Below are 14,316 nucleotides of genomic sequence, written 5' to 3'. Positions count from 1 at the left end.
AAATAAAAATGATAATTTACTTATCCTCATGCCATTCCAATCCCATAAGACTTTGGTTAGTCTTTGAAACTCAAATGAAGATATTTTTAATGAACCCTGAGGGGTTTCTGGCTCTCCATTGAAAGTTGAGGTAAGCAAAAATTTAAAATATCCAAAAAGGTCATAAAGGCATCATTAAATTAATCCATATGAATCAAGCCATATAATTCAAGTATTGTGAAGAGATATGACTGACCTTTATGATGAACAGATTTAATTTAGGCTTTTATTTACATCTAAACAATGATTGACACATACATAGAGCGCATCACATATGGTAAACATAGAAGCTCAAGCGTGTGTGCATGATGCACAAGAACCAGTGATGTTTGTTCTCGCATATGATGGACGTACGTGACGCACACACAAGCTTCCATGTTAAGTATATGTGATACGCTATATGTATGTGTGGTTTTATGTAAATAAAAGCCTAGATTAAATCAGTTCATCATATAAAGTGATCATATCTCGTCACAAGACTTGGATTAAATGATTTATATGGTTTAGTTTTACGACACCTTTATGATCTTTTTAGATCATCTAGGTTTTGGACTATATATAACTATATATTTGGACTATTGAATATATTAATAATATTTAGTCCAAACTTTTGAACAGTAATATATTCCTGCTCACCTGTTGTGAGAATGCTGGAAAGTGTTGAGAGTAACCGCTGTATTTGTGTTGTAGCCTCAGGTCCTGCCACGCCAGACTCTGTGGAGAGCATCGCACAGCACCTGTCTCCTGAATCCAGCCGTAAAGCGTACTGGAGGACATGGGACGGCCAGTCCACTCAACACCCCTCCTCCTCCGTCTTCACTGATGCCACACCAAGCCACGCACACATCAAATCACCTGCCACCGGACGTTCCCGCAGCGTGTCCGACTCCTCAGCACCGCGCAGAGGTACAAATATACATGCTGCTGGAGCTCTATTAATGATGTGCTGCTCTGGTTTTCTTCCAAAATTACATATTAAATCAATGATGTTTGTCTGTGTGTTTCTACAGACTCTGTTACCAAGACCTCCACCCCGTCGTTCCGGAACGGAAAAGCAGCAGCACAGCAGGGTTCGCCATGGGAGACGCTGGTGGTGTTCGCCATAAACCTTAAACAGCTTAATGTCCAGATGAACATGAGCAACGTCATGGGCAACAATACGTATGAGAGACCTATTGAAACTATTTGATGTGTACAGTTGTTGATGCGCTTCATATCTCTCTGTCTGATGTCTGTTTATGCATGTGTGTGTTTGAACAGTTGGACGACGAGTGGGTTGAAGAGTCAGGGCCGTCTGTCAGTGGGCAGTAACAGAGATCGTGAGATCAGCATGTCTATTGGGCTGGGCCGCTCCAAACTTGATTCCAAAGGAGGAGTGGTGGGTGGCAACATTGACGTCAACACACTCGAGATGGTCTGTAAGTATACTTTTATTTATTTATTTATTTTTGTGTGAGAGAAAGTGTTCCCTCTAAATCTGATAATTTTTTCTTCGTGAATACATATTTTCTCTAATTATTAGACATAAGTATAATAATGTTAAAGTGTTAAAACACTTACAATGGCTATCAAAACAGACTTTAATTTTGCCATTCACCACCACAAAATATTCACCTAGTTTTGAGATAACTTTATAAAAGTAAATATTGATATTGACTGAATCTATTGATTTTATATATTTAGTAAACTATGCTCTTTTAAATGGTGTCTCCCCTTGGTCCATAAAATGATTTAATGTAAAGTTAAATAATATAATGGCATAATATTAGTATAATATTTTAGTTTAATTCATATGTATTCACATCATTTGAGTATTACATTCTATAGGTGAATTTCTGGGCATTTATGGTAATAGCATATGTTGTGTATGATAACATGTTTATGGGTAATGTGTTTTCTAAATGCTTATTGTGAATTGAGTCATCTAATCTATACATATATTTCTTTTTTTGACCCCGTAAATAATGTCTTAACAACGTATGCAGGACTTCTCTAATCATTTAGTCTGCTTAAACTCCGCCACTTACTTACAGTCGACTGCAAGCACAGATCTGCCTCCATTAAATCAACAACCGATGGATCCCCTACTTTTTTTTCATTCTCAATGATCTGTTGCACTTGGATGTATGTCATAATACAGAAGAAAAGATCTGCCAATACTTCGAATTTAACTACACAACTTTAACTAAAGCTGTATAAATGTCATACCATTTTAATTTAGCTTTAATTGACATTTAGAATTTGAATTGGAAATGAAAAGGCCTTTTCAATTCTGTATGGCACACAACCCTGGTGTCTTGTCATCCTCTTCAGTGACTCTTAACTGGTTGTTCTTCTAGCCCATATTTCAGAACATCCAAATCAGCAGCCCAGTCATAAGATCCAGATCACCATGGGCTCCACAGAGGCCCGGCTGGACTACATGGGCTCCAGCATATTGATGGGCATCTTCAGTAACGCTGACCTGCAACTCCAGGACGAGTGGAAGGTGAACCTCTGCACGGCCGAGGCCAGTTTATCTGAGAAAAGGTAAGAACTGCCAATCATATTAGTGAAGATTATGTAAAAGACGACCACAACCGTAACAAGCGTTCACTGAAGTGTATCTCCTCCAGTGAGATCTTTATACATGGAGACCTGCAGTGGGATATATTCCAGGTGATCATCTCCCGCTCCACCACCCCAGACCTGATAAAGATCGGCATGAAGTTGCAGGAGTTCTTTACACAGCAGTTTGACACCAGCAAGCGAGCCCTATCCACCTGGGGCCCGGTGCCCTACGTGCCTCCCAAAACCCCGGTCATCAACACGGACAAAGGAGCAGCTGAACTCTGTTAGTGTGCTTGTGACTATTTTAGATGTAACATACAATTTTGTTGTTAATGAAATGAAATTTAAAGACCAACATTTAACATACAATTTTGTTGTTAATGAAATTACATTTAAAGACCAACATAAATGTCTCTTTCTCTCAGATATGGATGCAGCTCATCACAGGCACTGGCCCAGTGTGTTGAAGATGGTGGCGGGATGTCACATTTCCCTCTTCCAGATGCCCCTTCCAGAGGATGCTGTGCAGCTGGGTGGCTCCATGAGTCTCCATGGCAACCACATGACTCTGGCTTGTTTCCATGGGCCCAACTTCCGTTCCAAGTCCTGGGTGCTTTTCCATCTGGAAGAGCCCAACATCGCCTTCTGGACTGAAGCACAGAAGATCTGGGAGGATGGTACAGACATAGTGCCAACTTTCCATCCATTCATCCATCATTCACCAATAATTTTAAGGGCCTTTCATAAATTGAGACTTACAGGTTATGTTATTTGTCTAGGCTCCAGTGATGATTCCACATACATCGTTCAAACCCTTGACTTTCACCTTGGGCATAATACCATGGTAACCAAGCCTTGCGGTGCTCTGGAGAGCCCAATGGCAACCATCACCAAGGTTACCCGCCGCCGCCATGAAAACCCACCGCATGGGGTGGCTACAGTCAAAGAATGGTTCAACTATGTCACTGCCATGAGGAACGAAGGTAAATGTTGCACACTCAATGGCTCTGATCCAAAACCTAGTGAGCTATTGCCCAATAGGCAGCCACCTTCTTAGCCATAAAAAGGAATCTCTGAAGTTACAGAGCAACTCTGTAAATAAACAGTGCTTCTCACGTAGAGGTGTTGCAATATGCTAGTATTGACTATGAAATTACATGAGGTGATACCATATTAACATATCTTATTATCGTAAAAAATGTTGTGTCTGATTGACATTTCAACATAATATATAGTGGTATAGCAAAAAAACGCGCAGTGTGTCGCTACTGCTGCCACACAAAATCATGTCATGGAAGATGACAGACGAAAGCAAGACACTCTACCCATAACCAGAAAAAAGTTTGCTTGCCAGTTTTTTGATTCCATAAAAAAAGACAAGCTGTAGACACCCTAGTCTGCACGAAGTGCCGATCAACAGTCATTTCTTTTTGGAAGGGTTTTTTTATTTATTTATTTTTTTACAGCTCTGATTACAAAATCTCTTTCCAACACATTTTTTTTTTTTTAGGTAAACAAGTATTTTTTCCCCTTAAATTTCTTGAGATATCGCAATATTATCATCATGATTTATGTTGGTCATGATAATCTGACTTGACTGACTGTCTTCAGAAAAGTTTCAATGGCATTTTAGGATGCCTAATAAAGTAGTGTTTATAAGTGCATCTGCTTTGTTTACAGAGGTAACTATTGTATTTCTGCTTTTCCATAAACGTCACTTATTGTCAGAGAGTGAATTATAGTTTTTTTTCCTGCCCAGTTTTGCTGTTTTTTTTTTTTAATACCCATTATATATGTCATGCAAAATCATTTATTAGACTGGAATGTGAGATTAATCATTTTATAAAACATATTTTTTACAGTCAATTTGAGAACTGCACAGGAAACTGTATTCTAAACTAATTTTCAAAGATTTTGAAAATTAAAAGCATAAAACTACACGGCATACAGAAGCATTTTGTAGACATTCGTTTTTAATTAGATTTGAACAAATTGTATTTATACTTCTCAGAAGTGAGTAAAATTGTAAGTATATTTGTAATAGACATTGCTTTTGCTTCCTAATTTAGATTTTTTTTCCCACTTAGCTCTTTGCAGTGCATTATGGGTAGGGATGTAACGAAGCACCCGAGCTGGTTGAAAATCGACGATTCATATTAAACGATATTAAACGAATCGTGATACAATTGGCGGTAGGAGTTTATATAAATGTATCTCTAAAGGGAACTGACTGTCTTTAGAAAAGTTTAGATGTTTTTTTTTTCCTTTTCATCTGGTCTTTGTATAATGCATATTAAATCAGTGTTCATAAGTGCAGCTTTGTTTAGAGCGGTAACCAAGGAAACACTGCAGTGCATGTCGCCGCTATTCATGAGTGTGACTTTGTGTTTTCATTCAGCCCATCTGCTGTTTTTGTTTCGTGCAGGTATGTTTTATGTAGTATAGTTTCACAAAACTAAAGTCAGACCATTCTGTTTTTGCTATAAATTTTGAAATTATACAATCAAATGTAGATTAAAAGCTGCCCATGCTGCCAGTCCATTGTGATTAAATGGAGTGGTTGCCTCTAATTTTAAATGGAAAGAGCACAGACAAATCCTTAGTTTGTTTATATGAAGAGATTTCTTTTATTTGTGTTATGTTTTTGATTTGGGATTTATTTTAAAAATTCAAGTTAGTTTTGTTATTTGACATATTTCAGTTTCACAATGAAATGTGCAGCATTTTGTCCAAACAATAATAAAAGGAAACCTTTTAATTTATAATTTGTCCTAAATCTCATTTTGTAAAAAAAAAATTGTGAGAAAATCGAATCGTGAATCGTATCGCATCGTGACTTGAGTGAATCGTCGCATCCCTTAATTATGGGATTGCATTCTCCACAAAAGACATGTACTGTAAAACTATCTTTTTGTCTTTTGTCCATCTTGTGGAAAAGACATGGGTTAGGGTTAGGTGAGCACACCTATGATGCCTTAAAATCTGTTCATACAGGCAGCTCACTAGGTTTTGGAACAGAGCCAGTGTAAAGCCATCTTCTTGCCTAAACAGTCACCTGTTTATGATAACTATATTTTCTGCTTTTGAAATGGAATATTTTTTATTGTCCATGAAATAATTCTCTTTTCTTGTGTCAGAGCTGAACTTGTTGCGTAACGTGGATGCAAACAACTCTGAGAGCGGCGCAGCAACAAAGAGCTCCAGCCTCCTGAGCGGCTTCAGGGGCGCCTCCAGCTACAACCACGAAACCGAGACCATCTTTGCCCTTCCCAAAATGCAGCTCCAGTTCAAATCCATCCACGTACAAGACCCAGAGGAACCTTCTCTCAGTGGTACAGACATATAAACTGCACCAATTTAATATTTTAGTAGCCTCTGGCAGCTAAGGTTTATTCAGAAGGTGCTAGATAAGCTTGTATAGTCTGAAAGTGAGTGCGGGACCCTCGCTGACGCTGAGCTGTGTTGCAGATGCCAGCAGTAAGCCCAAAGTGGAGTGCAGTGTGGTGACCGAGTTCACCGATCACATCTGCGTCACCATGGATGCAGAGCTCATCATGTTCCTGCATGACCTGGTGTCGGCATACTTGAAAGAAAAGGAGAAAGGTGAGATCATGAAATCAAGAGTCACCCTATTTCCTTTCTTCATAAATGTCCCCTTTCACTGTAGTGAAGCGTGTCGCTCGTGTTCCAGCTCTCTTCGCGCCACGCATCTTAGCGTCTCGACCCGGTCAGAAGAGCCCCACGGCGCAGCAGGATGAGGCCTCGTCAGAAAAGAAGGAAAAGGAAGAGGGAGTGAACTACACTACAGTGGACTGGAGAGAGTTCCTCTGTAACACCTGGCATCTGGAGCCCACACTACGGTAACACTGCAGTCACATGACCTCAGTCCCTTCTGACCTCTCAAATCAAACACACCTAGGTGTTAATAGACAGTTGCAGAAGGTTCTGGGTGGTCGCTAGGCAGTTATTTCGATGTTCTGAATAGTTGCTGAGTTACTGTTAAAGAGTTGCAGTGGTGTTCCTGACTGGGTGCTAAGCGGTTGCTAGTGTGTTCTGGGTCGTTACTAGGACATTTCCAGGTGGTTGCTAGGATCTTCTGTCTGGTTGCTCAGGTTTTGCTATGTGGTATTTGAGGTTTTCTGAATGGATGGTTGGAAGCTGCTAGGGTGCTCTGGCTGGTTGATAGAAGTAGTTGCTAAAGCTTTTCTGTGGGATGCTAGGAAGTTGCTAAGGTGTTGTGGGTGGTTGCTAGGGCATTGCTTGGTGGTTATATGTGGTGTAATTGCTTTCTCCATACAAATACATACTTCACCATCATCGGCACAGTTCAAACTTTTCATGCATTTAATGTCAGTAATGAATTCATTTGACGTGTGATATGTTTCAGGTTGATCTCGTGGACGGGCCGTAAGATTGATCCTGTGGGGGTGGACTACATTTTGCAGAAGCTGGGATTCCACCATGCAAGGACTACAATTCCCAAGTGGCTGCAGAGGGGAGTGATGGACCCTCTGGATAAAGTTCTGTCCGTTCTCATTAAGAAACTTGGCATGGCCCTGCAGGACGAGAAAGAGAAGAAAGGGCAAAGAGACAAAGACGAGCATTAACTCAAAACACGTCAATGTATTAATACATTTCCGCTATCTGGAGCCATCCGTGTGAATTTCCTTTTTTTTGTTTTTTTTTACCTTGTCTGAAACCACTGGATTTATTGCAAACTACTGTACAGCATACACAAACACATTACAGTCATTGCTATACTGTGTGAACATTCATGTTTGCCTTGGTTCATATGGCCATAGCTCTTGGGTGACTGAAAGTGTTTTTTTTCTTTTGTTTTTTTATGTTTTAATTTTCAGATCATATAGACGTCAAGTAGCTGCTGTTGAATGCCATTTGGACTTTTAACATGAATTAAATGCACTTACACGTCACTGACACTAACAAATGAGCAGTGATCTTAAGCTACAGTGTACAGGTGTGCTCTTGAAATCAGTTTACATGAGTCCAGAGGAGTGTTCTTTCTCTGAGGTGACTATACCGCTGACTATTGCCAATCCGACTTTTTAAATAGTTTTAACATTTTAAGAGCAAACGATACAGGTAACCCCTGACCGGGTGGTAAAGTGTTCTTTCAGCCAGCAGAAGTGTGAACATCCCGAAGCCTAATTATTCCTTTGAGAGGGACCAAATTTTCTGATGCCTGGTTAACAACACATTTTAAGGGATGATATAGTGGAAATGCCTCAGATATTCCTGTGAATACATCAGAACCTCAGATTGCGCTGTGTAATGTGAATTGTTCTATAAAGCAAGGCTCTAACTTATAAAATGTAAATATCTTAAATGCATAAGCTGTTACCCATGTTAGGCCTGTGGTGATGTGTTTTTCCTTTTTTTTTCTCACACTTTTTTCGTATGTGCAATAGACCATTGTATATACAGAGGTAAATATGTTCAATGTGCTGATTTCTTAACTGAATAAAATCATTACTACTAAAATGAATGATACTTGCATGTGACTTTTTGTTCCACACATTGGTGGAAAACGAGATGAATCAGTTTTGTTCGTTGACTGCTGTGGAAATAGAAGGTTGCCTTACAGATTACAATATTCTGCAGCATACTCTACAAATGCAGAAAATGTTCACTCTTCACTGTATACATACTGCAGTAATAGGCTATGGTCAGAATACATTGTATACATTTTGCACTAAATGCATAAAATACCTGGATGACTACTACATTTCCCAATATCTGTAGTATACGAAAGAGCACACTGCACACATGCTGTATCCCATAGTGCAACGTGCTCCGTTTGCAGTGTTGTTATATTGTTAATAGAACTATACATTTTTTTTTTTTTTAAATAAAGCTTAAATATATATATAAAAATTGAAATAAACTAAAATGATAATAAAAGCTAATTCTAAATATTAAAAGAATACTACATTATACTAAAATAACTGTCCCCTAAACCTTCCATTTGTCATCAGTGTATTACATTTGCAGCTGTGATTTTAAACGCGATTTGTTATTTTAAGGTTTAGACAGTTAAATGCCATACATTACCAAAATGATACCTGGATGCCACATGCTGAATTAAACATGCAAAATAATAGTAAGCAGGATACAGCAAGTAATATGCTATTTGATTTTCAAACAGAGCGAAGTTGTAAAGTACAACAATGTACTACTACATTACAAATCCAAGCATAAACACTTCCTGGCGCACGTTCATGTTCAATAGTTTCAATTCAGTCCTTAAATGGATGATACAGATTCCTCAGAATAGAAATGGGGAACTAGTATGGAAATAGTATTGATCGTCATCAACTATTAGGTAAACTCAATTTAAAGTTATAAATGTTTCACAACTCTTCAATGATGCACTTGTTACATTAAAGCTGCAGTACGGAAGGGTTGGTGTAAAAGTGCAAGTTGTCGAGGAGGAATATTATTTTGGTAATTACATGATTTGTGTTTTGGCTCGGCTCTTTAGGATGGTTTGAGATGGATCATTATTATAAGCTTACCATTGTGAATCAGGGCATAAGGCAAGAGTGTTTAAACACAGTTTTAAACATTTTTTTAGCTTCAAACAAGGATGGGAATGAGATTAGATTGAAGATGACTGGAAAGACGACTGACATAGCTAAAGAAATCTACCCTTTCACGTTAAATGCACGAGTTTGGTTAAGCAAGTCCAGCACAAAGACCAAAAACAAACAAAACATCACATAACTGCTTTCAAAAGCTTTATTTCTTGTATCACAAGAAGCCCGTCATGATTTGCTTTTAAAACTCTGAATAGGTAGATTTAACATCCTAGCATTCTGATTACTCAAACGAGCTACAAAAATGAACAAAGCTTTATTTAAAAAAAAAAAAAAAAATTTGTGCTGCTCTATAGTTAAATGAACGGACTCTAATTCAAGGGCTACCCATAGTGTCTTATTTAAAGATACCACTTGTTAAAAACAAAAACAACAAGACTCCTGGCACCTGTTACTAACGATAAATCCAGTATTATTATAATTTCGGTCTTTCATATACATTTCCATATACATATCTACTGTTCAAAAAAAAAAAAAAAAAATCTATGCCAAGATTCATAAAGGTGTAAAAAGGTTTCAAGTTTGGCGTCCGTAATGCTGTTTATTTGAGGTGTTCGGTCTGTCGGCTCTGTCGGCTATTTGTCAGTGCATGCACACATTCGCACGCACACACACACACACACACACACACAAGTGGAATCTGAAGAGGCAGAGTGAGTGGAGGGGACCTGATTCGGAAGCTCTGAGGAGCTCTACAGTGTTAACACGCTTCCCTGATCAGACACGTACAGTGCTTTCAGCTTGGCAGAACAGTCACGCGACGTCAATATCACTGAATCATTTGGGGCAGGAGCTGAGTAGGGCGGGATTAGTTACAGGAAAGGCAGGGTCCATAGTTCAATATCCCACTACACATCTGCGGTCTTTCTGGACCTCTTCTTGAGAGGTTCTTTGCTGCTGGTTGTGGCCGTCGCTCTGCGCCTGTACTTGCGTGGTTTGGTGGATGAGGGTACTTCAGCGTTGTGCTCCACCGGGGTCTCCGCCTGAGGGTGGATATCAGAGTCTTCATGTTCCTGGCAGCAGAGCTGGCCCGTCAGCAGGTGCAACTGCAGCGCCCCCTCCTGGTGAGCCTTGCAAAAAGAGTTAGGGCACAGCTGGCAGAAAGCATCAGAGTTCTTTCCGCACACGTCACAGTGATGCCAGGGACAGTCCCAGCGACCTGGAAGACAACACAGAACACAAATGTAAAAGTAGTAAAACTGTTAAATTGTTATGTATCTATATATGCTATTCATATATTACATAACATTTTATGTAATTACAGCGTAATGGTTACCAAATGGTCTCTTGGTGCGGTCCAAGCAGGAAAGGTGATAGGCTTTGGTGCAGCCCTTCTTATCACACAGAACCAGCTCTCCTCCGTCACCGCAGCGGAAACACTCATCCTCAGACTTCTTTCCTTCATTCCGGGACTTTCTACGCTTGGGCTTTTTCTTCTGATGCTTGGCTTTGGGCTCAGAAGTTGGACCATTCTGAAGTTGGTGGGTGAAGAGAGCGTCAAGGTATTTTGATTTACTTCTGTATATCAATTATTACTTTTCACTTCCCGACTATAAGAACTGGATAACGTAGTTATGTATCAGAGGTTTTTATCCAAACCAACTTTTAGTACATGTATTACAAACTTAGTGTCAAGTGTTCTGATGAAGGGCACAATGGTGACAGCTCACACTTTACAAGGCTCATTCTGAATAGCAGGCATGAGCTTTAACCACTACACCACACCAGCAAGACATCAGTAATGTCAAAGGCAGCTGAAATTAAAGGTATTACAGTCACTCACCTTGGGTCTGTCACCTAGGAAACCACTGCAGTTGGGCGCTCCACAGCGGCACACAGTCTTTTCATTCCCAAGACAGTCCAGGTTATAGTTAAAAGTCAGCTCAGTGCCTGAAAACATTGTCACGTGGGAAAAACTGATTTGGCAACTTGAAAGTTGTTGATTTGATAACAAATAAACAAATAAATAAATATAAATAAATAAATATCAAAATCAGGCTGGGGCAATAGTGAAATTTAGTATAGTTAATTTACAATAATAATAAAGCATTTTTACCATTTTGTATTTGCTCTGAATTTGCTTAAATTAGTGTTTTTATTAATAAACAGAAGTCATTATTTCAACAAATTTTCTAAGCTGATTTTTCTAAGCAGTGTTTAATATAAGTACAATACACTAACTACAAAAAACCCACAATAATTCCCTAATTTCGAACAAAAATGTATTAAATAAATAAATATACCGGTACATAAAATAAATAAATAGAAATCACACAAATTAGGCTAGGGTGATAGCTAAGAAATGTAGTATATTTAATTCATAAAATATTAATATTTTGCAGCCAAGGATAAAAAATATCACCCTTAAGTAATTTCAGAGGAACAATTATTTGAATAAACTTTGCAATGCAGATTCTAAATGTTTAATACAAGCGTTTAATAAAATAAAGTCAATATATCACCCAGCCTTACTCAAAAAGCCATCAGATTTCTATATTTTCAGAGCATGAACTCACCAGAAGGGATGTCACAGACAGCAAACAGGCCCACGCGTGTGTCTCCATTAACCGTCCATTTCTGAGTCTCACAGTTGGGCTGGCAGCTGTGGTTCATGAAGCGAGAGTAGTTCCCTTTAGGTCCCGCATCTATAATCCGATCCTGTGCACACACAAATGGAATATTGTACATGATGAAGGTAGAAATGGTCACAAACCTTTAAGCTGTTATCTATGGGATGATCTGTAGTGTTGTGACCTGTAATGCCACCTAAGGCTGTTCAGTGTCATTCCCAATACAACACCGTTTCTCTGGCTCTGCTGTACAGGGTCCAAATTTGCCATCATCAGACATGAACCCAGCACAGGAGGAGCAGTCTGGGCTTGCACACACATGGCGCCTTCATTTACCTTGTCAATAGTGAGCATATAGAAATGTGTGATGTTATTCTCCTGAGCATATTTGATTCTGGCTCTGCACTCCTCCTCGTCTATCAGTTCACCCACATATTCATTCACAAACTCTCCCTGAGTGACACACAAAAGAGCCGATCAGCAATCACATACAGTAAATCACTTTTGTTAAATGTTGAAAAGCCAGCGCACTTACTTTCTTAATGTCTCTCAATGACACCAGGCCCCAGCCTTTGCCTGCCGTGCGGATGATCTTGGTCTCTGGGTAGTGGCGTTTGGTGAAGTCCTGGTTTTGGCAGCGCTCTCCAGCCGGACACACTTGAGGATGGCACTCGTACAACAGCATACGGTTCAGACACTCAGACTCGAAGCTGCAGGGACGCTCGTCTGATGGCTTACAGTTACACTTGGGGATCTCAGAGATGTCTGCGGTGTACACCTGCACTCGCCCACAAGGCTTATTCACCTAATAAAAAAAAAAAGGGAAATCTATTAAAAACTCTATAAACAGACTTGCCACATTAATGAAATAAAAAGTTACTACAGAAAAAATGTTCATGGTCTGGAAAATGCACTTTCAAATTCACGGATATTTCCAGGTTTTCCAAGATCTGAGAATCTTGTATAAATACCTTGATGTATTTGTATGGAGGAGGTTTCTTATTGTTCTCTTGAGCCTCTTTGGCCTCCCTCTCCATCTCGATCTCCTTAAAGCGAGCTTCAGCCTCCAGCAGTGCTGCACAGATAAATACAGAGGAAGCCATTTCACAAATGCACTGACAATACTGATATACAAATAATAAAACAAAACGAGGAATTATTATCATTTTTTTTTTTACCATTTTTAAAGACCTTTCCAATGCCATTATGCTGGTATTTGCTCCCCCTGTCTCCCTCCATGTAAGGAAAGACTCTGCCCTGGTGTGTCCAGAAATAGTCTTTAGAGCCAAAGAAGAACACGGGGAACTCTCCGATCTCATGACGGAGGTGCTGGATGTTGGTCGGGATGTTCTTAGGGTGACGTATCTCTGCAGGCCACCATCTAGAATTTAAAATGAGGTTAACGGTTATGACAAGGAAATTACCTTTGCAATAATGTAGTTTACAGTCATTTTAATTACATTTTCTTAAGAAAATGTTAGTGGAGCTCGTCTGTGCAAAATACTGGTCAACATATCAAGGCCAATATATCATCTGATATATTGCCCCCCCCAAATTGTTAGTCATGGAATCCCTGATGTCGGCCCCGCTGCAATTGGAGTGCTTAGCTAAGCGTTAATACCCTCAATGTGTTTTTGCACCATTGAGCAATGTAACCAATCACAGACATATCTGCTGATTTCTTGAACGCAATGGCCAATCAGAACGTTTTGTCAGAATTCACTCACCGCTGAAAGCGCCCCAGTTTGTAAGTGCAGTTATGCACGCTGCCCTCCCCTTCTCTATCACCTAGTGGTTGTAATTACATCAGCAGATTCGCCACATTCGTGATAGAAAAGCGGCGCTTTCACGTTATGGTATTACAACTGTGAAATTACAAACAAAACATACACATTTTGAGACATGAACTGAAATTAACTGAATTTTATTTACATTAAATCGTCCTCCTCCCATTTTCACCTCAAAATTATGGGGAAGCTGTGCCTCCCCTGACGAGCCACCACTGTTGATTATAACGGAACTGTGTAAGATCGCGATGAGCGAAGATGACTGACGCTTTTTAGTGATAAAGGGGAGCGCGCTTTGCGCACATTCTAGGGTATAATCCATTCAGAATTTGTATGAAACTTTCGTTTTTCAGACATATAGGCTACGCCCTGCAAAGTTTCGGGAATGACATCCGCATATTTTTGCGGGATTCACTCTCGAAATTGCAGTGATTGGCAATGGACGGAACATAAAATATGTTGATTTAATTCTGGAACCGGTCCTGGCCAAACCTCCACAGACAGCGCGCGTCCCGAGTGAGATCTAATTCACAGATCAAAAGCGTGTGTTAACTTTACTGAGATCGGGACATATCAACCAGTAATTTAATTTCATTTCCAGTAACAGACGGTAAAAAGTTCAGCAATGAATGGTATGCGATTTATGACAGAATATAGTCCCCCAACTGATCGTTTATTTTTTCCTCACGTGTCTCGCCTTTGGTAACAACGATTCAAAAACGGAAACATTTCAAGTGACACGGGAAAAAGACA

At 39.5% G+C, this 14,316-nt stretch overlaps 2 protein-coding genes across 17 annotated transcripts in view; one reads left to right on the top strand and one right to left on the bottom strand.

The window, feature by feature from the left end:
* kiaa1109 (KIAA1109 ortholog) overlaps positions 1-8,091 on the top strand; it is a 65,016-nt gene extending 56,925 nt beyond the window's left edge. For all 10 annotated transcript variants that reach the window (XM_016545481.1, XM_016545488.1, XM_016545487.1 and 7 more), the window contains 11 exons: positions 730-945; positions 1,050-1,200; positions 1,300-1,457; positions 2,379-2,568; positions 2,655-2,872; positions 3,015-3,266; positions 3,369-3,572; positions 5,727-5,921; positions 6,058-6,192; positions 6,281-6,449; positions 6,977-8,091. In XM_016545481.1, coding sequence (XP_016400967.1) covers positions 730-945; positions 1,050-1,200; positions 1,300-1,457; positions 2,379-2,568; positions 2,655-2,872; positions 3,015-3,266; positions 3,369-3,572; positions 5,727-5,921; positions 6,058-6,192; positions 6,281-6,449; positions 6,977-7,196 — 2,108 coding nt within the window. In that variant the 3' untranslated portion in view covers positions 7,197-8,091. The remainder of the gene's footprint in view (positions 1-729; positions 946-1,049; positions 1,201-1,299; positions 1,458-2,378; positions 2,569-2,654; positions 2,873-3,014; positions 3,267-3,368; positions 3,573-5,726; positions 5,922-6,057; positions 6,193-6,280; positions 6,450-6,976) is intronic.
* A 1,530-nt stretch (positions 8,092-9,621) lies between these two features.
* The window catches only part of LOC107733764 (histone-lysine N-methyltransferase NSD2-like), a 21,591-nt gene continuing 16,896 nt past the window's right edge, over positions 9,622-14,316 (bottom strand). For all 7 annotated transcript variants that reach the window (XM_016545543.1, XM_016545547.1, XM_016545546.1 and 4 more), the window contains exons 17-24: positions 12,955-13,157; positions 12,748-12,851; positions 12,312-12,581; positions 12,113-12,229; positions 11,723-11,864; positions 10,990-11,096; positions 10,483-10,678; positions 9,622-10,365 (exon numbers count right to left, since the gene is read on the bottom strand). In XM_016545543.1, coding sequence (XP_016401029.1) covers positions 10,055-10,365; positions 10,483-10,678; positions 10,990-11,096; positions 11,723-11,864; positions 12,113-12,229; positions 12,312-12,581; positions 12,748-12,851; positions 12,955-13,157 — 1,450 coding nt within the window. In that variant the 3' untranslated portion in view covers positions 9,622-10,054. The remainder of the gene's footprint in view (positions 10,366-10,482; positions 10,679-10,989; positions 11,097-11,722; positions 11,865-12,112; positions 12,230-12,311; positions 12,582-12,747; positions 12,852-12,954; positions 13,158-14,316) is intronic.

Source organism: Sinocyclocheilus rhinocerous, unplaced genomic scaffold, assembly GCF_001515625.1.
Source record: "Sinocyclocheilus rhinocerous isolate Xijiao unplaced genomic scaffold, SAMN03320098_v1.1 scaffold789, whole genome shotgun sequence".
NCBI classification, from domain to species: domain Eukaryota; kingdom Metazoa; phylum Chordata; class Actinopteri; order Cypriniformes; family Cyprinidae; genus Sinocyclocheilus; species Sinocyclocheilus rhinocerous.
Note: the sequence above shows the minus strand (reverse complement) of the source record. Positions and strands in the feature narration are given on the sequence as shown.